Source organism: Engystomops pustulosus, chromosome 4, assembly GCF_040894005.1.
Source record: "Engystomops pustulosus chromosome 4, aEngPut4.maternal, whole genome shotgun sequence".
Lineage (NCBI taxonomy): Eukaryota > Metazoa > Chordata > Amphibia > Anura > Leptodactylidae > Engystomops > Engystomops pustulosus.
The window spans coordinates 217,330,036-217,355,090 of NC_092414.1; the positions used below are offsets into that span (position 1 = coordinate 217,330,036).

A 25,055-nucleotide genomic window follows, 5' to 3' on the forward strand; every position below is an offset into this window, starting at 1 on the left:
GGGGTGGGTGTCCTGTGTATTAGGAGGTATGGGGGGTGTCTGTGTATTAGGAGGTATGGGGGGTGTCTGTGTATTAGGATGTATTGGGGTGGGGGGTGGTTGGTGTCCTGTGTATTAGGAGTTGATGTAATGTATAGGTGTATATACATGTAGGGCAGGAGTGGGAGGGGCCGTGTCCTGTGTATTAGGAGGTATGGGGGGGGGGGTGTTTGTGTATTAGGATGTAGGGGGGGGGGGTCCTGTGTATTAGGATGTAGGGGGCGGGGGGTGGGTGGTGTCCTGTGTATTAGGAGTTGATGTAATGTATAGGTGTATATACATGTAGGGCAGGAGTGGGAGGGGCCGTGTCCTGTGTATTAGGATGTAGGGGGGGGGGTCCTGTGTATTAGGATGTATGGGGCGGGGGGTGGGTGGTGTCCTGTGTATTAGGAGGGGATGTCTATGTATAGGTGTATATACATGTAGGGCAGGAGTGGGAGGGGCCGTGTCCTGTATACACAGGAGATAAGGGAGCAGGGGGAGGAGTCACATGACATACACTCACATACTCTCACACTCACGTACACTCAGTGCTCAGGAGAGGAGACGCTCGGGTAAGTCTGCGCTCACAGATTGTGTATTAGTGTAGATGTGTGTATTATACGCAGCTTGTTGTGTGATACATAATGATACAAATTGCACAATACTGATAGTGAGAGAGTGATACAAATAGTGTGATACTATACAGTGTAACTCATACTCTATATATATGTGTGTGTGTGATACATATGTGTGTGTGTGTGTGTGTGATACGTGTGTGTGATACGTGTGTGTGATACGTGTGTGTATGATACGTGTGTGTATGATACGTGTGTGTGTGTATGATACGTGTGTGTGTATGATACGTGTGTGTGTATGATACGTGTGTGTGTATGATACGTGTGTGTGTGATACGTGTGTGTGTGATACGTGTGTGTGTGATACGTGTGTGTGTGTGTGTGTGATACGTGTGTGTGTGTGTGATACGTACGTGTGTGTGTGTGTGTGTGATACGTACGTGTGTGTGTGTGTGTGTGATACGTGTGTGTGTGTGATACGTGTGTGTGTGTGTGTGTGATACGTGTGTGTGTGTGTGTGATACGTGTGTGTGTGTGATACGTGTGTGTGTGTGTGTGATACGTGTGTGTGTGTGTGTGATACGTGTGTGTGTGTGTGTGATACGTGTGTGTGTGTGTGTGTGTGTGATACGTGTGTGTGTGTGTGTGATACGTGTGTGTGTGTGTGTGTGTGTGATACGTGTGTGTGTGTGTGTGTGATACGTGTGTGTGTGTGTGTGATACGTGTGTGTGTGTGTGTGTGATACGTGTGTGTGTGTGTGTGTGATACGTGTGTGTGTGTGTGTGTGATACGTGTGTGTGTGTGTGATACGTGTGTGTGTGTGTGTTACGTGTGTGTGTGTGTGTGATACGTGTGTGTGTGTGTGTGATACGTGTGTGTGTGTGTGTGTGATACGTGTGTGTGTGTGTGTGTGTGATACGTGTGTGTGTGTGTGTGATACGTACGTGTGTGTGTGTGTGATACGTACGTGTGTGTGTGTGTGTGTGATACGTACGTGTGTGTGTGTGTGTGTGATACGTGTGTGTGTGTGTGTGATACGTGTGTGTGTGATACGTGTGTGTGTGTGTGTTACGTGTGTGTGTGATACGTGTGTGTGTGTGTGTGTGTGATACGTGTGTGTGTGTGTGATACGTGTGTGTGTGTGTGATACGTGTGTGTGTGTGTGATACGTGTGTGTGTGTGTGATACGTGTGTGTGTGTGTGATACGTGTGTGTGTGTGTGATACGTGTGTGTGTGTGTGATACGTGTGTGTGTGTGTGATACGTGTGTGTGTGTGTGATACGTGTGTGTGTGTGTGATACGTGTGTGTGTGTGTGTGTGATACGTGTGTGTGTGTGTGTGATACGTGTGTGTGTGTGTGTGATACGTGTGTGTGTGTGTGTGATACGTGTGTGTGTGTGTGTGTGTGATACGTGTGTGTGTGTGTGTGTGATACGTGTGTGTGTGTGTGATACGTGTGTGTGTGTGATACGTGTGTGTGTGTGTGTGATACGTGTGTGTGTGTGTGTGTGTGTGATACGTGTGTGTGAGTGTGATACGTGTGTGTGTGTGTGATACGTGTGTGTGTGATACGTGTGTGTGATACGTGTGTGTGATACGTGTGTGTGATACGTGTGTGTGATACGTGTGTGTGATACGTGTGTGTGATACGTGTGTGTGTGGTGTGTGTGTGTGATACGTGTGTGTGTGTGTGTGTGATACGTGTGTGTGTGTGTGTGATACGTGTGTGTGTGTGTGTGATACGTGTGTGTGTGTGTGTGATACGTGTGTGTGTGTGTGTGATACGTGTGTGTGTGTGTGTGATACGTGTGTGTGTGTGTGTGATACGTGTGTGTGTGTGTGTGATACGTGTGTGTGTGTGTGTGATACGTGTGTGTGTGTGTGTGATACGTGTGTGTGTGTGTGTGATACGTGTGTGTGTGTGTGATACGTGTGTGTGTGTGTGTGTGTGATACGTGTGTGTGTGTGTGTGATACGTGTGTGTGATACGTGTGTGTGTGTGTGATACGTGTGTGTGTGTGTGTGATACGTGTGTGTGTGTGTGATACGTGTGTGTGTGTGTGATACGTGTGTGTGTGTGTGATACGTGTGTGTGTGTGTGATACGTGTGTGTGTGTGTGTGTGTGATACGTGTGTGTGTGTGTGTGTGTGTGATACGTGTGTGTGTGTGTGTGTGTGTGATACGTGTGTGTGTGTGTGTGATACGTGTGTGTGTGTGTGTGATACGTGTGTGTGTGTGTGTGATACGTGTGTGTGTGTGTGTGTGATACATGTGTGTGTGTGATACATGTGTGTGTGTGATACGTGTGTGTGTGTGTGATACGTGTGTGTGTGTGTGATACGTGTGTGTGTGTGTGTGTGTGTGTGATACGTGTGTGTGTGTGTGTGTGTGTGTGTGTGATACGTGTGTGTGTGTGTGTGTGTGTGATACGTGTGTGTGTGATACGTGTGTGTGTGATACGTGTGTGTGTGGTACGTGTGTGTGTGGTGTGTGTGTGTGATACGTGTGTGTGTGATACGTGTGTGTGTGGTACGTGTGTGTGTGGTGTGTGTGTGTGGTGTGTGTGTGATACGTGTGTGTGTGTGTGTGATACGTGTGTGTGTGTGTGATACGTGTGTGTGTGTGTGTGTGATACGTGTGTGTGTGTGTGTGTGATACGTGTGTGTGTGTGTGTGATACGTGTGTGTGTGTGTGTGTGATACGTGTGTGTGTGTGTGATACGTGTGTGTGTGTGTGATACGTGTGTGTGTGTGTGATACGTGTGTGTGTGTGTGTGTGATACGTGTGTGTACGTGTGTGTGTGTGTGTGTGTGTGATACGTGTGTGTGTGTGTGTGTGATACGTGTGTGTGTGATACGTGTGTGTGTGATACGTGTGTGTGTGATACGTGTGTGTGTGATACGTGTGTGTGTGGTACGTGTGTGTGTGGTGTGTGTGTGTGATACGTGTGTGTGTGATACGTGTGTGTGTGGTACGTGTGTGTGATACGTGTGTGTGTGATACGTGTGTGTGTGTGTGTGTGATACGTGTGTGTGTGTGTGTGATACGTGTGTGTGTGTGTGTGATACGTGTGTGTGTGTGATACGTGTGTGTGTGTGTGTGTGATACGTGTGTGTGTGTGTGTGATACGTGTGTGTGTGATACGTGTGTGTGTGATACGTGTGTGTGATACATGTGTGTGTGTGATACATGTGTGTGTGTGATACATGTGTGTGTGTGTGTATATGATGCATGCTGTGTGTGTGTATATGATGCATGCTGTGTGTGTGTGTATGATGCATGCTGTGTGTGTGTGTATGATGCATGCTGTGTGTGTGTGTGTATGATGCATGCTGTGTGTGTGTGTGTATGATGCATGCTGTGTGTGTGTGTGTGTGTGTATGATGCATGCTGTGTGTGTGTGTGTATGATGCATGCTGTGTGTGTGTGTGTATGATGCATGCTGTGTGTGTGTGTGTATGATGCATGCTGTGTGTGTGTGTGTATGATGCATGCTGTGTGTGTGTGTGTATGATGCATGCTGTGTGTGTGTGTGTATGATGCATGCTGTGTGTGTGTGTGTATGATGCATGCTGTGTGTGTGTGTGTATGATGCATGCTGTGTGTGTGTGTGTATGATGCATGCTGTGTGTGTGTGTGTATGATGCATGCTGTGTGTGTGTGTGTATGATGCATGCTGTGTGTGTGTGTGTATGATGCATGCTGTGTGTGTGTGTGTATGATGCATGCTGTGTGTGTGTGTATGATGCATGCTGTGTGTGTGTGTATGATGCATGCTGTGTGTGTGTATGATGCATGCTGTGTGTGTGTGTGTGTATGTGTGTATGATGCATGCTGTGTGTGTGTGTGTGTGTGTGTATGTGTGTATGATGCATGCTGTGTGTGTGTGTGTGTGTGTGTGTATGTGTGTATGATGCATGCTGTGTGTGTGTGTGTGTGTGTGTGTGTATGTGTGTATGATGCATGCTGTGTGTGTGTGTGTGTGTGTGTGTATGTGTGTATGATGCATGCTGTGTGTGTGTGTGTGTGTGTGTGTATGTGTGTATGATGCATGCTGTGTGTGTGTGTGTGTATGATGCATGCTGTGTATGTGTGTATGATGCATGCTGTGTGTGTGTGTGTGTGTATGATGCATGCTGTGTGTGTGTGTGTGTGTGATGCATGCTGTGTATGTGTGTATGATGCATGCTGTGTGTGTGTGTATGTGTGTATGATGCATGCTGTGTGTGTGTGTATGTGTGTATGATGCATGCTGTGTGTGTGTGTATGTGTGTATGATGCATGCTGTGTGTGTGTGTATGTGTGTATGATGCATGCTGTGTGTGTGTGTATGTGTGTATGATGCATGCTGTGTGTGTGTGTATGTGTGTATGATGCATGCTGTGTGTGTGTGTATGTGTGTATGATGCATGCTGTGTGTGTGTGTATGTGTGTATGATGCATGCTGTGTGTGTGTGTATGTGTGTATGATGCATGCTGTGTGTGTATGATCTGGGGGTGCGCCCCCTCATACTTGCCCCCAGCAGGGGGGGTCAGGGGACAGAGGGCTCATTGAGTATCGGGGGGCGGTGATACGTCTGGGGTTTCGCGCTGCACAACTCTCCTTTTTTTGGGATGTTGAAGAACCAGTTTGTGTCTCCGAGTCCTGAGGGACGAGGCCCCGGGATACAGGAGGAAGGTGAGACCTGAGTGCAAGCTCCTGGGTCCAGTGATTCTGCAGAGCATCACATCATTAACCCCTCCACCGCTCTGTCATCTACATAGTCATGTATTCTGCAATGTTCTGCTGGTGGTGCGATACTCTGCAGTAGGGGACAGAGCAATGTTCTGCTGGGGGTGAGAGATGCTGCAATAGGGGACAGAGCAATGTTCTGCTGGTGTGATACTCTGCAGTAGGGGACAGAGCAATGTTCTGCTGGTGGTGCGATACTCTGCAGTAGGGGACAGAGCAATGTTCTGCTGGTGTGATACTCTGCAGTAGGGGACAGAGCAATGTTCTGCTGGTGTGATACTCTGCAGTAGGGGACAGAGCAATGTTCTGCTAGTGTGATACTCTGCAGTAGGGGACAGAGCAATGGTCTGCTGGTGGTGTGATACTCTGCAGAAAGGTCAGAGCAATGTTGTGCTGGTGGTGCGATACTCTGCAGTAGGGGATAGAGCAATGTTCTGCTGGTGGTGCGATACTCTGCAGTAAGGTCAGAGCAATGTCCTGCTGGTGGTGTGATACTCTGCAGAAAGGTCAGAGCAATGTTGTGCTGGTGGTGCGATACTCTGCGTTATAAATCACCTTGTAGGGGACAGGGCACAGTATTTCACCACTTACCTCTCCACGGATCTGCAGAGCGTTGCTCTGTCCCCTCCACCTTCTGTCTAATGCAGAGTAGTTACATATCCTGCAGATGATTCCACCTCACACTGGACCCTGCAGAGCGTTGCACTGTAGAAGTATTTTACCCTATAACTTGTAGGGACGTGTTTAGCTCCTGATGATAATATTTAAAGAGACAGCGCGCAGGGAGAGGGCTGATAGCAGAGAGCAATCGCTGGCATCACACATGGCAGCAGACACTATTATGGGTGCGTGCTGCAGGCTATTATTCTCTGTTATCAGCCACTTCATGCTGCGCACACAACAGACTATGGGGGGATTGTTTTCTTAAAGGGGCAGGGACAAGGTTAACGAAACACGAAATTATCTGTGAAAGATAAAGGGAGCGGTCTGTGTGGTGTGTACACGGCTCTAGACCCCCCCCCCCCCATTACTTGTCTGCTCCTGGGAAAGCTGGGTGACTCCTGGTCAGTAATGATAATGAGCGGATATTAAAGACCAACAGAAGCTTCTAGAGTCCAGAGCGAATCCTAACAGAATAGACAATCCCTTTAAGCTCGGCTCTTACAGGGGAGGACCAGGATGTAGCTATATGAGGGGAGGGTCTCTGAACCCCCTTAGCCTCTTTTCTCACATTCCCAGTTTAAGATTTGGGGGAAGACTCCTTAGGAGACCCTTTATAAGGAATCACCCCCCATCAGCAGCGGACCCCCTATAAGAAGTTATAATCCCCCCGCAGCCCTCCCCGCTGTGGACCCTCTATAAGGACCCCTCCCCGCTGTGGACCCCATAAGGAGCCCCCCCCGCTGCGGACCCCCCCCCCCCCGCTGCGGACCCCCCCCCCCCCGCTGCGGACCCCCCCCCCCCCGCTGCGGACCCCCCCCCCCGCTGCGGACCCCCTATAATGAGCCCTCCCCGCTGCGGCCCCCCTATAAGGAGCCCTCCCCGCTGCGGCCCCCCTATAAGGAGCCCTCCCCGCTGCGGCCCCCCTATAAGGAGCCCTCCCCGCTGTGGTCCCTCTATAAGGAGCCCTCCCCGCTGTGGTCCCCCTATAAGGAGCCCTCCCCGCTGTGGTCCCCCTATAAGGAGCCCTCCCCGCTGTGGTCCCCCTATAAGGAGCCCTCCCCGCTGTGGTCCCCCTATAAGGAGCCCTCCCCGCTGTGGTCCCCCTATAAGGAGCCCTCCCCGCTGTGGTCCCTCTATAAGGAGCCCTCCCCGCTGCGGACCCCCTATAAGGAGCCCTCCCCGCTGTGGTCCCTCTATAAGGAGCCCTCCCCGCTGTGGTCCCTCTATAAGGAGCCCTCCCCGCTGTGGTCCCTCTATAAGGAGCCCTCCCCGCTGTGGTCCCTCTATAAGGAGCCCTCCCCGCTGTGGTCCCTCTATAAGGAGCCCTCCCCGCTGTGGTCCCTCTATAAGGAGCCCTCCCCGCTGTGGTCCCCCTATAAGGAGCCCTCCCCGCTGTGGTCCCCCTATAAGGAGCCCTCCCCGCTGTGGTCCCCCTATAAGGAGCCCTCCCCGCTGTGGTCCCCCTATAAGGAGCCCTCCCCGCTGTGGTCCCCCTATAAGGAGCCCTCCCCGCTGTGGTCCCCCTATAAGGAGCCCTCCCCGCTGTGGTCCCCCTATAAGGAGCCCTCCCCGCTGTGGTCCCCCTATAAGGAGCCCTCCCCGCTGTGGTCCCCCTATAAGGAGCCCTCCCCGCTGTGGTCCCTCTATAAGGAGCCCTCCCCGCTGTGGTCCCCCTATAAGGAGCCCTCCCCGCTGTGGTCCCTCTATAAGGAGCCCTCCCCGCTGTGGTCCCCCTATAAGGAGCCCTCCCCCTGTGGTCCCTCTATAAGGAGCCCTCCCCGCTGTGGTCCCTCTATAAGGAGCCCTCCCCGCTGTGGTCCCTCTATAAGGAGCCCTCCCCGCTGTGGTCCCTCTATAAGGAGCCCTCCCCGCTGTGGTCCCTCTATAAGGAGCCCTCCCCGCTGTGGTCCCCCTATAAGGAGCCCTCCCCGCTGTGGTCCCTCTATAAGGAGCCCTCCCCGCTGTGGTCCCCCTATAAGGAGCCCTCCCCGCTGTGGTCCCCCTATAAGGAGCCCTCCCCGCTGTGGTCCCCCTATAAGGAGCCCTCCCCGCTGTGGTCCCTCTATAAGGAGCCCTCCCCGCTGTGGTCCCCCTATAAGGAGCCCTCCCCGCTGTGGTCCCCCTATAAGGAGCCCTCCCCGCTGTGGTCCCCCTATAAGGAGCCCTCCCCGCTGTGGTCCCTCTATAAGGAGCCCTCCCCGCTGTGGTCCCCCTATAAGGAGCCCTCCCCGCTGTGGTCCCCCTATAAGGAGCCCTCCCCCTGTGGTCCCTCTATAAGGAGCCCTCCCCGCCGTGGACCCTCTATAAGGAGCCCTCCCCGCTGCGGACCCCCTATAAGGAGCCCTCCCCCTGTGGTCCCTCTATAAGGAGCCCTCCCGCTGTGGTCCCCCTATAAGGAGCCCTCCCCGCTGTGGTCCCCCTATAAGGAGCCCTCCCCGCTGTGGTCCCCCTATAAGGAGCCCTCCCCGCTGTGGTCCCTCTATAAGGAGCCCTCCCCGCTGTGGTCCCTCTATAAGGAGCCCTCCCCGCTGTGGTCCCTCTATAAGGAGCCCTCCCCGCTGTGGTCCCCCTATAAGGAGCCCTCCCCGCTGTGGTCCCCCTATAAGGAGCCCTCCCCCTGTGGTCCCTCTATAAGGAGCCCTCCCCGCTGTGGTCCCCCTATAAGGAGCCCTCCCCCTGTGGTCCCTCTATAAGGAGCCCTCCCCGCTGTGGTCCCTCTATAAGGAGCCCTCCCCGCTGTGGTCCCCCTATAAGGAGCCCTCCCCGCTGTGGTCCCTCTATAAGGAGCCCTCCCCGCTGTGGTCCCCCTATAAGGAGCCCTCCCCGCTGTGGTCCCCCTATAAGGAGCCCTCCCCGCTGTGGTCCCCCTATAAGGAGCCCTCCCCCTGTGGTCCCTCTATAAGGAGCCCTCCCCGCTGTGGTCCCCCTATAAGGAGCCCTCCCCCTGTGGTCCCTCTATAAGGAGCCCTCCCCGCTGTGGTCCCCCTATAAGGAGCCCTCCCCGCTGTGGTCCCCCTATAAGGAGCCCTCCCCGCTGTGGTCCCCCTATAAGGAGCCCTCCCCGCTGTGGTCCCCCTATAAGGAGCCCTCCCCGCTGTGGTCCCTCTATAAGGAGCCCTCCCCGCTGTGGTCCCCCTATAAGGAGCCCTCCCCGCTGTGGTCCCCCTATAAGGAGCCCTCCCCCTGTGGTCCCTCTATAAGGAGCCCTCCCCGCTGTGGTCCCTCTATAAGGAGCCCTCCCCGCTGTGGTCCCCCTATAAGGAGCCCTCCCCGCTGTGGTCCCTCTATAAGGAGCCCTCCCCGCTGTGGTCCCCCTATAAGGAGCCCTCCCCGCTGTAGTCTCTGTATACAGCCCCCAGTATATACAGCCCCAGGCCCCTCTGTATACAGTCCCCAGTATATACAGCCCTAGGCCCCATCTGTATATACAGCCCTAGGCCCCATCTGTATATACAGCCCTAGGCCCCCTTTGTATACAGCCCCCAGTATATACAGCCCCAGCCCCCTCTGTATACAGCCCCCATTATATACAGCCCCAGCCCCCTCTGTATACAGTCCCCAGTATATACAGCCCTAGGCCCCTCTGTATACAGTCTCCAGTATATACAGCCCTAGGCCCCCTCTGTATATACAGCCCCAAGTATATACAGCCCTAGGCCCCTCTGTATACAGCCCCCAGTATATACAGCCCTAGGCCCCCTCTGTATACACAGATCTCAGTATATACAGCCCCAGGCCCCCTCTGTATACACAGATCTAAGTATATACAGCCCTAGGCCCCTCTGTATACACAGATCTCAGTATATACAGCAGCAGGCCCCCTCTGTATATACAGCCCCCATTATATACAGCCCCAGGCCCCCTCTGTATATACAGCCCCCAGTATATACAGCCCTAGGCCCCTCTGTATACAGCCCCCAGTATATACAGCCCCAGCCCCCTCTGTATACAGCCCCCAGTATATACAGCCCTAGGCCCCTCTGTATACAGCCCCCAGTATATACAGCCCTAGGCCCCTCTGTATACAGTCCCCAGTATATACAGCCCTAGGCCCCCTCTGTATATACAGCCCCAAGTATATACAGCCCTAGGCCCCCTCTGTATACAGCCCCCAGTATATACAGCCCTAGGCCCCCTCTGTATACACAGATCTAAGTATATACAGCCCCAGCCCCCTCTGTATACAGCCCCCAGTATATACAGCCCTAGGCCCCTCTGTATACAGTCCCCAGTATATACAGCCCCAGCCCCCTCTGTATACAGCCCCCAGTATATACAGCCCTAGGCCCCCTCTGTATACAGCCCCCAGTATATACAGCCCTAGGCCCCCTCTGTATACACAGATCTCAGTATATACAGCCCCAGGCCCCCTCTGTATACACAGATCTAAGTATATACAGCCCTAGGCCCCTCTGTATACACAGATCTCAGTATATACAGCAGCAGGCCCCCTCTGTATATACAGCCCCCATTATATACAGCCCCAGGCCCCCTCTGTATATACAGCCCCCAGTATATACAGCCCTAGGCCCCTCTGTATACAGCCCCCAGTATATACAGCCCTAGGCCCCCTCTGTATATACAGCCCCCAGTATATACAGCCCTAGGCCCCCTCTGTATATACAGCCCCCAGTATATACAGCCCCAGCCCCCAGTATATACAGCCCCAGCCCCCTCTGTATACACAGCCCCAGCCCCCAGTATATACAGCCCCCAGTATATACAGCCCCAGCCCCCTCTGTATACAGCCCCCAATATATACAGCCCCAGCCCCCTCTGTATACAGCCCCAAGTATATACAGCCCCAGCCCCCTCTGTATATACAGTCCCCAGTATATACAGCCCTAGGCCCCTCTGTATACAGCCCCCACTATATACAGCCCCAGCCCCCTCTGTATATACAGCCCCCAGTATATACAGCCCCAGCCCCCTCTGTATATACAGTCCCCAGTATATACAGCCCCAGCCCCCTCTGTATACAGCCCCCAGTATATTCAGCCCCAGCCCCCTCTGTATACAGCCCCCAGTATATACAGCCCCAGCCCCCTCTGTATACAGCCCCCAATATATACAGCCCCAGCCCCCTCTGTATACAGCCCCCAGTATATACAGCCCCAGCCCCCTCTGTATACAGCCCCCAGTATATACAGCCCCAGCCCCCTCTGTATATACAGTCCCCAGTATATACAGCCCCAGCCCCCTCTGTATACAGCCCCCAGTATATACAGCCCCAGCCCCCTCTGTATACAGCCCCCAGTATATACAGCCCCAGCCCCCTCTGTATACAGCCCCCAGTATATACAGCCCCAGCCCCCTCTGTATACAGCCCCCAATATATACAGCCCCAGCCCCCTCTGTATACAGCCCCAAGTATATACAGCCCCAGCCCCCTCTGTATACAGCCCCCAGTATATACAGCCCCAGCCCCCTCTGTATACACAGCCCCCAGTATATACAGCCCCAGCCCCCTCTGTATATACAGTCCCCAGTATATACAGCCCTAGGCCCCTCTGTATACAGCCCCCACTATATACAGCCCCAGCCCCCTCTGTATACAGTCCCCAGTATATACAGCCCTAGGCCCCCTCTGTTTATACAGCCCCCAGTATATACAGCCCCAGCCCCCTCTGTATACAGTCCCCAGTATATACAGCCCCAGCCCCCTCTGTATACAGCCCCCAGTATATACAGCCCCAGCCCCCTCTGTATACAGTCCCCAGTATATACAGCCCCAGCCCCCTCTGTATACAGCCCCCACTATATACAGCCCTAGCCCCCTCTGTATACAGCTCTCATTATATACAGTCCCAGCCCCATCTGCTTACACAGCACCAGCCCCCTCTGTATATACAGTCCCCAGTATATACAGCCCCAGCCCCCAGTATATACAGCCCCAGCCCCCAGTATATACAGCCCCAGCCCCCTCTGTATATACAGCCCCAGCCCCCTCTGTATATACAGCCCCAGCCCCCTCTGTATATACAGCCCCAGCCCCCAGTATATACAGCCCCAGCCCCCTCTGTATATACAGCCCCAGACCCCAGTATATACAGCCCCAGCCCCCAGTATATACAGCCCCAGCCCCCTCTGTGTACAGCCCCCAGTATATACAGCCCCAGCCCCCTCTTTATACAGCCCCCAGTATATACAGCCCCAGCCCCCAGTATATACAGCCCCAGCCTCCTCTGTATACAGCCCCCAGTATATACAGCCCCAGCCCCCTCTGTGTACAGCCCCCAGTATATACAGCCCCAGCCCCCTCTGTATACAGCCCCCAGTATATACAGCTCCAGCCCCTCTGTATATACAGCCCCAGCCCCCTCTGTATATACAGCCCCCAGTATATACAGCCCCAGCCCCCTCTGTATACAGCCCCCAGTATATACAGCCCCAGCCCCCTCTGTATATACAGCCCCCAGTATATACAGCCCCAGCCCCCTCTGTATATACAGCCCCCAGTATATACAGCCCCAGCCCCCTCTGTATACACAGCCCCAGCCCCCTCTGTATACAGCCCCCAGTATATACAGCCCCAGCCTCCTCTGTATACAGCCCCCAGTATATACAGCCCCAGCCCCCTCTGTATACAGCCCCCAGTATATAGAGCCCCAGCCCCTCTGTATATACAGCCCCCAGTATATACAGCCCCAGCCCCTCTGTAAATACAGCCCCCAGTATATACAGCCCCAGCCCCCTCTGTATATACAGCCCCCAGTATATACAGCCCCAGCCCCCTCTGTATACAGCCCCCAGTATATACATCCCCCAGTATATAAAGCCCTAGTCCCCTCTGTATATACAGCACCAGCCCCCCAGTATATACAGCCCCAGCCCTCTCTGTATACAGCCCCCAGTATATAGAGCCCAAGCCCCCTCTGTATACAGCCCCCAGTATATAAAGCCCCAGCCCCCAGTATATAAAGCCCCAGCCCCCAGTATATACAGCCCCAGCCCCCAGTATATACAGCCCCAGCCCCCAGTATATACAGCCCCAGCCCCCTCTGTATACAGCCCCCAGTATATATAGCCACAGCCCCCAGTATATACAGCCCCAGCCCCTCTGTATATACAGCCCCCAGTATATATAGCCACAGCCCCAGTATATAAAGCCCCAGTCCCCTCTGTATATACAGCCCCCAGTGTATACAGCCCCCAGTATACACAGCCCCAGCCCCCTCTGTATACAGCCCCCAGTATATACAGCACCAGCCCCCTCTGTAAATACAGCCCCAGCCCCTCTGTATATACAGCCCCCAGTATATACAGCCCCAGCCCTTTCTGTATACAGCCCCCAGTATACACAGCCCCAGCCCCCTCTGTATACAGAGCCCAGTATATACAGCCCCAGCCCCCTCTGTATACAGAGCCCAGTATATACAGCCCCAGCCCCTCTGTATACACAGCACCAGCCCCCACTATATACAGCCCCCAGTATATACAGCCCCAGCCCCCTCTGTATACAGCCCACAGACCAGACCCACCTGTATATGGACCCCAGACCCTTCTGTATACACCCTCCCCCAGCCAGTTCCACCCTGTATATAGACCCTTATGTATATGGACCCCAGGCCAGATCCATATAGCCTCCGAAGGCATCTGTATACAGCCCCCAGGCCCAACCCACTTGTATAAAGCCCTTGCACCACATCTATCCTGTCTGTGGTTCTGGTCTGGGCTCTTGCAGTGATGCTGCTCCAATCTTTAGACTCCATCCCCAGACCAGATCCAAAGTAAGAATTTGGACTGTATCACCACAGTAGACAGAACCAGTCCTGGTCCTTTCCTTATAGAAACCCCAAAACACTTTCTACGATCGTATGCAGATCCACCCTCTGACCATTTGTATAGAGACCCCAGACCAGACCCCGGGCCAGATCTGCCCTCATTCCAATGTATATAGAAGTGAGTCCAGACCTCAGGCCCGATCAACTCTAACTAAACCCTAAACTAGACCCCCCCCCCCCTCGCGGAAGACCAGACGTTCAACAATCTCTGTCCCTGCTCCTTCCTCTGGACATCAGTGTCCAAGACTATAACCCCAGAGACACAAGATGTCTAGGAGGTCTTCCCTCCTGAAGAAGACGTGTAGGTGAACCTCCTGGAGAGTGTTTGGTAGCTCTCTGACCTTCGCTGAAGAGAGGAGTGGTCCTTCTATCCACACTGGGCCTCCCATTCATTGATAGTGATGTGTACTTAGCTTTCGGCCTCTCCCTGGGTCACTGATTGAGATACCAGATATGGTTGACGTTCTTCTATGTTCTCCTGAGAAGTTCCTCTGTGTTCTTTATGTAAATTCTTACAAGTACAATACATCTCGAACTTGAATTTCAGGTCTGCTCCATGGCCGGCAGTCATGAGATATGATAATCAGGGGTGGAGGCGCCAGCTGGGGCCGGAAACATCTTTATGTTGGGGGTCATTGGGGATGGAATCTGCTTGGCTACCATGAACCATGGCGCTATTCTTAGCTGGTATAGTCTCTAGGTGACATCACTGGTCGGAGTCTTCTTCTGGTCCACAGATCTTCTCAATCATCTTTTTGGTCAATGTATTTGGCTGCTGCTGAAACCAATGAACCAATAAGCACTGAAGGTCTTCTTGAGATGGTTCTCACCAGACATCTTTGTAATTGGCATCTTGGATCTTGACATTCACGAGACGGTCAAGTCTACTTTTTGGTTACCATTAAATGTGAAGAACACTGAGGACCATATCAACAACTCTTGAGTTCCATCACTGTCCTTAGATGGTCTACACATTTAATGGTAATCTCAAGAATACTCTACAGATGTATTTGTCTGCCGTAAGATCGGTCAATGGTGGTGACCATCTATGAACCCTCACAATGTACTAGGTTTCTTTATGGTTGCCGTGAGCAATGAGTTTTTAGATGGTCAACGTCATAGACTGATGTTACTCACAGCAGGCAAATAGAGTCCCCTGTAAAGGTATCTTACAAGGTTACGCTGCTTTTTGGTTACCACATGTGGACATTCTAAGAACATGGATGGAACTCAACTGTTTTTGAGATGTTCCTCGCCACTAGCGGCACCAGGAAGACCCCTGGTAATTGCCATTACTGCAGTTTATCAGGACTCTTGTAATGTCAATCGATAATGTTGACCATCTTTCTACTTGGAGTCTTTTTGATGGTCATGAGCCGTGCCAAGGTTCAATCGGTGGAGTTGGTCATGAGCCATGCCAAGGTTCAATCGGTGGAGTTGGTCATGAGCCGTGCCAAGGTTCAATCGGTGGAGTTGGTCATGAGCCGTGCCAAGGTTCAATCGGTGGAGTTGGTCATGAGCCGTGCCAAGGTTCAATCGGTGGAGTAGGTCATGAGCCGTGCCAAGGTTCAATCGGGGTTGGTCATGAGCCGTGCCAAGGTTCAATCGGTGGGGTTGGTCATGAGCCGTGCCAAGGTTCAATCGGTGGAGTTGGTCATGAGCCGTGCCAAGGTTCAATCGGTGGAGTTGGTCATGAGCCGTGCCAAGGTTCAATCGGTGGGGTTGGTCATGAGCCGTGCCAAGGTTCAATCGGTGGAGTTGGTCATGAGCCGTGCCAAGGTACAATCGGTGGAGTTGGTCATGAGCCGTGCCAAGGTTCAATCGGTGGAGTTGGTCATGAGCCGTGCCAAGGTTCAATCGGTGGAGTTGGTCATGAGCCGTGCCAAGGTTCAATCGGTGGAGTTGGTCATGAGCCGTGCCAAGGTACAATCGGTGGAGTTGGTCATGAGCCGTGCCAAGGTACAATCGGTGGAGTTGAACATCTCATGAATAATGTCCAAGACTCTGAGCATTGTTAGTATTCTAAGTTTTGTTGACCATCACAAGAACACTGGACCGTGTAAGAGTACTGATGATATTTACGGTAACTAAAAAGAGTCCTGGCCCAATGTTCTCAAGATGGTCAACACCACAAATATAAACTTTTTGGATGGAATAAGCAACGTCAAGGTTGATAGTATAAAACTGGTCAACAGCTCTGATTGACGTAATTCCTGGCAATCCAAAAGAGTCCTGGTACAACTCGTGGTGAAGAACATCTCAACAACGTCTGAGTTCCGACGTCACTGATTGTACAAGGCCTTTTTATTTCCAGTAATCCAGAAGAAACGTTCAGGTTTGTACTGGACTCTCTGGTTGTGCAATGAATGAGGACATTGTTCCTAGATGGTCAGCACCTCGGCTTGTTTTGTACCAAGGCTACCATGAACAATGTCAACTGTGTCACCCAAGAAAACTAATGCTACTCCTGACAACCAAAAATAGCCCCCAATGTGATCTTCAGAAGGTCCTCACCACTGAGTTACCAGGACTCTTTAGATGCAATGAATTGTTCATGGATGGTCAACGCTTCTGATACTTGGTCTTGGACTAGAACAGATCTTCATGGAATGTTCTTGGCCGGATTCTTCTTGGTTCTTAGCACCATCACATGGAGACCTCGGTATCTCAGCTCCCACACGCAGGGTCACAGATCCTACAGGGAAGTCTCATGGTTCCCACCACCATCTCTGCCGGCTTCAATCTTCTTGGTTACCATGTCTAGGGCACTTGGTGGATTAGATCCTCTTCAGGGTGAAGATCTCCTCCATGGGAACCATCCCAGTTGTCTTCAGGTGACCCCTTCCCCCTCTATAGTGGCCGCCCCCAGGGCCTAGCTCCCTACAATGATAGATTCCCATGTCTGTGACCTGTAACCTCTGACCCCTGACCTGCGAGGCTTCTCTTCTACTATAATCTCAGATTACATGGTGGGGGCTATTGAGCTGGATACAGCCGGCAGGATCATGTATGATGGGATACAGCACATTAGGAGATTAGATACATAGCAGAACAGTGTGTGGTATGTATAGGGAGCGGCGCTGTACATCATGTGATGTGAGGTATGTCTGGTATGGGAGATACGTCTGGATGTGTATGTGCACATTATCCGGAGCTCAGTAATGTACACAAAGTGTAACTATAGTGCTGTACACACAGTGTATATAGAGTGTGCTCGGTGCTGTACACAGTGTATATATAGTGCTCGGTGCTGTACACAAAGTGTAACTATAGTGCTGTACACACAGTGTATATATATAGTGCTCGGTGCTGTACACAAAGTGTAACTATAGTGCTGTACACACAGTGTATATAGAGTGTGCTCGGTGCTGTACACAGTGTATATATAGTGCTCGGTGCTGTACACAAAGTGTAACTATAGTGCTGTACACACAGTGTATATATATAGTGCTCGGTGCTGTACACAGTGTATATATATAGTGCTCAGTGCTGTACACAAAGTGTAACTATAGTGCTGTACACACAGTGTATATAGAGTGTGCTCGGTGCTGTACACAGTGTATATATATATAGTGCTCGGTGCTGTACAGTGTATATATAGTGCTCGGTGCTGTACACAAAGTGTAACTATAGTGCTGGTGCTGTACACAGTGTATATATATATAGTGCTCGGTGCTGTACACAGTGTATATATATAGTGCTCGGTGCTGTACACAGTGTATATATATATAGTGCTCGGTGCTGTACACAAAGTGTAACTATAGTGCTGTACACACAGTGTATATAGAGTGTGCTCGGTGCTGTACACAGTGTATATATATAGTGCTCGGTGCTGTACACAAAGTGTAACTATAGTGCTGTACACACAGTGTATATAGAGTGCGCTCGGTGCTGTACACAGTGTATATATATAGTGCTCGGTGCTGTACACAGTGTATATATATATAGTGCTGGTGCTGTACACAGTGTATATATATAGTGCTCGGTGCTGTACACAAAGTGTAACTATAGTGCTGTACACACAGTGTATATAGAGTGCGCTCGGTGCTGTACACAGTGTATATATATAGTGCTCGGTGCTGTACACAGTGTATATATATATAGTGCTGGTGCTGTACACAGTGTATATATATAGTGCTCGGTGTATATAATGCTGTACACAGTGTATATATATATATAGTGCTCGGTGTATATAATGCTGTACACTGTGTACAGCACCGAGCACTATATATATACACTGTGTACAGCATTATATACACCGAGCACTATATATATATATACACTGTGTACAGCATTATATACACCGAGCACTATATATATACACTGTGTACAGCACCAGCACTATATATATATACACTGTGTACAGCACCGAGCACTATATATATATACACTGTGTACAGCACCGAGCACTATATATATATACACTGTGTACAGCACCGAGCACTATATATATACACTGTGTATATATATATAGTGCTCGGTGCTGTACACAGTGTATATATATATAGTGCTCGGTGCTGTACACAGTGTATATATATATAGTGCTCGGTGCTGTACACAGTGTATATATATATAGTGCTCGGTGCTGTACACAGTGTATATATATATAGTGCTCGGTGCTGTACACAAAGTGTAACTATAGTGCTGTACACACAGTGTATATAGAGTGTGCTCGGTGCTGTACACAGTGTATATATAGTGCTCGGTGCTGTACACAGTGTATATATATAGTGCTCGGTGCTGTACACAAAGTGTAACTATAGTGCTGTACACACAGTGTTTATAGAGTGCGCTCGGTGCTGTACACAAAGTGTAACTATAGTGCTGTACACACAGTGTATATAGAGTGTGCTCGGTGCTGTACACAGTGTATATATAGTGCTCGGTGCTGTACACAAAGTGTAACTATAGTGCTGTACACACAGTGTATATAGAGTGCGCTCGGTGCTGTACACAGTGTATATATATAGTGCTCGGTGCTGTACACAAAGTGTAACTATAGTGCTGTACACACAGTGTATATAGAGTGCGCTCGGTGCTGTACAGTGTATATATAGTGCTCGGTGCTGTACACAGTGTATATATATATAGTGCTCGGTGCTGTACACAGTGTATATATATAGTGCTCGGTGCTGTACACAGTGTATATATATAGTGCTCGGTGCTGTACACAGTGTATATATATATAGTGCTCGGTGCTGTACACAAAGTGTAACTATAGTGCTGTACACACAGTGTATATAGAGTGCGCTCGGTGCTGTACACAGTGTATATATATATATAGTGCTCGGTGCTGTACACAAAGTGTAACTATAGTGCTGTACACACAGTGTATATAGAGTGTGCTCGGTGCTGTACACAGTGTATATATATAGTGCTCGGTGCTGTACACAAAGTGTAACTATAGTGCTGTACACACAGTGTATATAGAGTGCGCTCGGTGCTGTACACAGTGTATATATATATAGTGCTCGGTGCTGTACACAAAGTGTAACTATAGTGCTGTACACACAGTGTATATAGAGTGTGCTCGGTGCTGTACACAGTGTATATATATAGTGCTCGGTGCTGTACACAAAGTGTAACTATAGTGCTGTACACACAGTGTATATAGAGTGCGCTCGGTGCTGTACAGTGTATATAGAGTGCGCTCGGTGCTGTACAGTGTATATAGAGTGCGCTCGGTGCTGTACAGTGTATATAGAGTGCGCTCGGTGCTGTACACAGTGTATATATATAGTGCTCGGTGCTGTACACAAAGTGTAACTATAGTGCTGTACACACAGTGTATATAGAGTGCGCTCGGTGCTGTACACAGTGTATATATAGTGCTCGGTGCTGTACACAAAGTGTAACTATAGTGCTGTACACACAGTGTATATAGAGTGCGCTCGGTGCTGTACACAGTGTATATATATAGTGCTCGGTGCTGTACACAAAGTGTAACTATAGTGCTGTACACACAGTGTATATAGAGTGCGCTCGGTGCTGTACACAGTGTATATATAGTGCTCGGTGCTGTACACAAAGTGTAACTATAGTGCTGTACACACAGTGTATATAGAGTGCGCTCGGTGCTGTACACAGTGTATATATAGTGCTCGGTGCTGTACACAAAGTGTAACTATAGTGCTGTACACACAGTGTATATAGAGTGCGCTCGGTGCTGTACACAGTGTATATATATAGTGCTCGGTGCTGTACACAGTGTATATATATAGTGCTCGGTGCTGTACACAGTGTATATATATAGTGCTGGTGCTGTACACAGTGTATATATATATATAGTGCTCGGTGCTGTACACAAAGTGTAACTATAGTGCTCGGTGCTGTACAGTGTATATAGAGTGCGCTCGGTGCTGTACAGTGTATATATAGTGCTCGGTGCTGTACACAAAGTGTAACTATAGTGCTGTACACACAGTGTATATAGAGTGCGCTCGGTGCTGTACACAGTGTATATATAGTGCTCGGTGCTGTACACAAAGTGTAACTATAGTGCTGTACACACAGTGTATATAGAGTGCGCTCGGTGCTGTACACAGTGTATATATATATATAGTGCTCGGTGCTGTACACAAAGTGTAACTATAGTGCTGTACACACAGTGTATATAGAGTGCGCTCGGTGCTGTACACAGTGTATATATATAGTGCTCGGTGCTGTACACAAAGTGTAACTATAGTGCTGTACACACAGTGTATATAGAGTGTGCTCGGTGCTGTACACAGTGTATATATAGTGCTCGGTGCTGTACACAGTGTATATATAGTGCTCGGTGCTGTACACAAAGTGTAACTATAGTGCTGTACACACAGTGTATATAGAGTGCGCTCGGTGCTGTACACAGTGTATATATATAGTGCTCGGTGCTGTACACAAAGTGTAACTATAGTGCTGTACACACAGTGTATATAGAGTGCGCTCGGTGCTGTACACAGTGTATATATAGTGCTGTACACAGTGTGTGTATATATATATATATATATATTAGTGCTCGGTGCTGTACAGTGTATATAGAGTGCGCTCGGTGTATATAGTGCTGTACACAGTGTATATATAGTGCGCTCGGTGCTGTACAGTATATATATGCTGACGTCTCCTCTCTTCTCAGGATGGGGGTGAAGTCTCTCCGGTGCTTCCCCTGGTACGGGAGAAGGAAAGAGCGGAAAAGAAGCAAAACAAGTCAAGAAGGTGAGAAAGAGGAGACACATACAGCGAGGGGCCGGTGTAGACGTGGAGCGGTGCACATACAGCGAGGGGCCGGTGTAGACGTGGAGCGGTGCACATACAGCGAGGGGCCGGTGTAGACGTGGAGCGGTGCACATACAGCGAGGGGCCGGTGTAGACGTGGAGCGGTGCACATACAGCGAGGGGCCGGTGTAGACGTGGAGCGCTGCACATACAGCGAGGGGCCGGTGTAGACGTGGAGCGCTGCACATACAGCGAGGGGCCGGTGTAGACGTGGAGCGCTGCACATACAGCGAGGGGCCGGTGTAGACGTGGAGCGTTGCACATACAGCGAGGGGCCGGTGTAGACGTGGAGCGCTGCACATACAGCAAGGGGCCGGTGTAGACGTGGAGCGCTGCACATACAGCGAGGGGCCGGTGTATAGGAGGAGCGGTGCACATACAGCGAGGGGCCGGTGTAGACGTGGAGCGCTGCACATACAGCGAGGGGCCGGTGTACAGGAGGAGCGGTGCACATACAGCGAGGGGCCGGTGTAGACGTGGAGCGCTGCACATACAGCGAGGGGCCGGTGTACAGGAGGAGCGGTGCACATACAGCGAGGGGCCGGTGTAGACGTGGAGCGGTGCACATACAGCGAGGGGCCGGTGTACAGGGGGAGCGGTGCACATACAGCGAGGGGCCGGTGTACAGGAGGAGCGCTGCACATACAGCGAGGGGCCGGTGTACAGGAGGAGCGGTGCACATACAGCGAGGGGCCGGTGTACAGGGGGAGCGGTGCACATACAGCGAGGGGCCGGTGTACAGGAGGAGCGCTGCACGTACAGCGAGGGGCCGGTGTACAGGGGGAGCGCTGCACGTACAGCGAGGGGCCGGTGTACAGGAGGAGCGCTGCACATACAGCGAGGGGCCGGTGTACAGGGGGAGCGGTGCACATACAGCGAGGGGCCGGTGTACAGGAGGAGCGCTGCACATACAGCGAGGGGCCGGTGTACAGGGGGAGCGGTGCACATACAGCGAGGGGCCGGTGTAGACGTGGAGCGCTGCACATACAGCGAGGGGCCGGTGTACAGGAGGAGCGCTGCACATACAGCGAGGGGCCGGTGTACAGGGGGAGCGGTGCACATACAACGAGGGGCCGGTGTACAGGAGGAGCGCTGCACATACAGCGAGGGGCCGGTGTACAGGGGGAGCGGTGCACATACAGCGAGGGGCCGGTGTACAGGGGGAGCGGTGCACATACAGCGAGGGGCCGGTGTACAGGAGGAGCGCTGCACATACAGCGAGGGGCCGGTGTACAGGGGGAGCGGTGCACATACAGCGAGGGGCCGGTGTACGGGAGGAGCGGTGCACGTACGGCGAGGGGAGCGGTGCACATACAGCGAGAAGCCGGTGTACGGGAGGAGCGGTGCACGTACGGCGAGGGGAGCGGTGCACATACAGCGAGGGGCCGGTGTACGGGAGGAGCGGTGCACATACAGCGAGGTGCCGGTGTACAGGGGGAGCGGTGCACATACAGCGAGGGGCCGGTGTACAGGAGGAGCGCTGCACATACAGCGAGGGGCCGGTGTACGGGAGGAGCGGTGCACGTACGGCGAGGGGAGCGGTGCACATACAGCGAGAAGCCGGTGTACGGGAGGAGCGGTGCACATACGGCGAGGGGAGCGGTGCACATACGGCGAGGGGAGCGGTGCACATACAGCGAGGGGCCGGTGTACGGGAGGAGCGGTGCACATACAGCGAGGGGCCGGTGTAGACGTGGAGCGCTGCACATACAGCGAGGGGCCGGTGTAGACGTGGAGCGCTGCACATACAGCGAGGGGCCGGTGTAGACGTGGAGCGCTGCACATACAGCGAGGGGCCGGTGTAGACGTGGAGCGCTGCACATACAGCGAGGGGCCGGTGTAGACGTGGAGCGCTGCACATACAGCGAGGGGCCGGTGTAGACGTGGAGCGCTGCACATACAGCGAGGGGCCGGTGTAGACGTGGAGCGCTGCACATACAGCGAGGGGCCGGTGTAGACGTGGAGCGCTGCACATACAGCGAGGGGCCGGTGTAGACGTGGAGCGCTGCACATACAGCGAGGGGCCGGTGTAGACGTGGAGCGTTGCACATACAGCGAGGGGCCGGTGTAGACGTGGAGCGCTGCACATACAGCGAGGGGCCGGTGTAGACGTGGAGCGCTGCACATACAGCGAGGGGCCGGTGTAGACGTGGAGCGCTGCACATACAGCGAGGGGCCGGTGTAGACGTGGAGCGTTGCACATACAGCAAGGGGCCGGTGTAGACGTGGAGCGCTGCACATACAGCACAGTTCATTATGTGTGGATCATGTGACCTGTGTTTCCTCCCCCAGAGCCCCCCGCGGCCCCCAGTCCTCAGGAGGAGAAGCCCAGGCTGCAGTCCACCAATTCGGTGGGCAGTGACGGGGAGGGCCGGGCCTACTTCAGTGGTAAAGCGCGCGTGTCCTTCCGCCACCAGATGGACTCCACCATGTTTGTCAATGACTCCACCTTCTGAGGGCCACGTTAACCCTTTCTACCAAGATCCTGGACCTGGACCTGAACCACCCTGCAAAAACCATACATCAGCCTCACCAGCACCGGGCGCAGTACCCCACCCCCACCTGCAGGGGGAGACACGGACTACAGGGCTCCCAAGACCCTCGGCTCCAGCCCCCCGTGTGCACACAGCGCCCCCTATGTATCTACTGCTTTCTGTTATCAGCCACAGACTGTTATAACCAGATGTTACTTTGTATTCTGCTCTTTTTATAACCAGATGTATTTTTATATAAATCTTATGGAAGATGAGTGGAGAGTAAAGGGTTACACAGAGCACACAGAGCAGCGCTGACACCTGGTGGCTGCTGGTGGGACTGCACAGCTGGGGATCAGACACCTGGTGGCCGCTGGTGGGACTGCACAGCTGGGGATCAGACACCTGGTGGCTGCTGGTGGGACTGCACAGCGCTGCGGGGATCAGACACCTGGTGGCTGCTGGTGGGACTGCACAGCTCTGGGGATCAGACACCTGGTGGCTGCTGGTGGGACTGCACAGCTGGGGATCAGACACCTGGTGGCTGCTGGTGGGACTGCACAGCGCTGCGGGGATCAGACACCTGGTGGCTGCTGGTGGGACTGCACAGCTCTGGGGATCAGACACCTGGTGGCTGCTGGTGGGACTGCACAGCTGGGGATCAGACACCTGGTGGCTGCTGGTGGGACTGCACAGCGCTGCGGGGATCAGACACCTGGTGGCTGCTGGTGGGACTGCACAGCTCTGGGGATCAGACACCTGGTGGCTGCTGGTGGGACTGCACAGCTCTGGGGATCAGACACCTGGTGGCTGCTGGTGGGACTGCACAGCTCTGGGGATCAGACACCTGGTGGCCGCTGCTGGGACTGCACAGCGCTCTGGGGATCAGACACCTGGTGGCTGCTGGTGGGACTGCACAGCTCTGGGGATCAGACACCTGGTGGCTGCTGGTGGGACTGCACAGCTGGGGATCAGACACCTGGTGGTGGGACTGCACAGCTCTGGGGATCAGACACCTGGTGGCTGCTGGTGGGACTGCACAGCTGGGGATCAGACACCTGGTGGTGGGACTGCACAGCTCTGGGGATCAGACACCTGGTGGCTGCTGGTGGGACTGCACAGCTGGGGATCAGACACCTGGTGGCTGCTGGTGGGACTGCACGACGCTCAGGGGATCAGACACCTGGTGGCTGCTGGTGGGACTGCACAGCTGGGGATCAGACACCTGGTGGTGGGACTGCACAGCTCTGGGGATCAGACACCTGGTGGCTGCTGGTGGGACTGCACAGCTGGGGATCAGACACCTGGTGGCTGCTGGTGGGACTGCACAGCGCTCTGGGGATCAGACACCTGGTGGCTGCTGGTGGGACTGCACAGCTGGGGATCAGACACCTGGTGGCTGCTGGTGGGACTGCACAGCGCTGCGGGGATCAGACACCTGGTGGCCGCTGCTGGGACTGCACGGCGCTCCGGGGATCAGACACCTGGTGGCCGCTGCTGGGACTGCACAGCGCTCCGGGGATCAGACACCTGGTGGCTGCTGGTGGGA

General features: G+C 52.8%; 1 protein-coding gene across 1 annotated transcript; it reads left to right on the forward strand.

Annotated features, from left to right (window-relative positions):
* The first annotated feature begins 541 nt into the window (after positions 1–541).
* Positions 542–23,781, forward strand: C4H17orf114 (chromosome 4 C17orf114 homolog). The gene is made up of 3 exons (XM_072144666.1): positions 542–593; positions 20,893–20,972; positions 23,325–23,781. The coding sequence occupies exons 2-3, from the start codon at positions 20,894–20,896 to the stop codon at positions 23,486–23,488; spliced, it is 243 nt and encodes an 80-aa protein (XP_072000767.1). The 5' UTR covers positions 542–593; position 20,893; the 3' UTR covers positions 23,489–23,781.
* Positions 23,782–25,055: the final 1,274 nt, after the last annotated feature.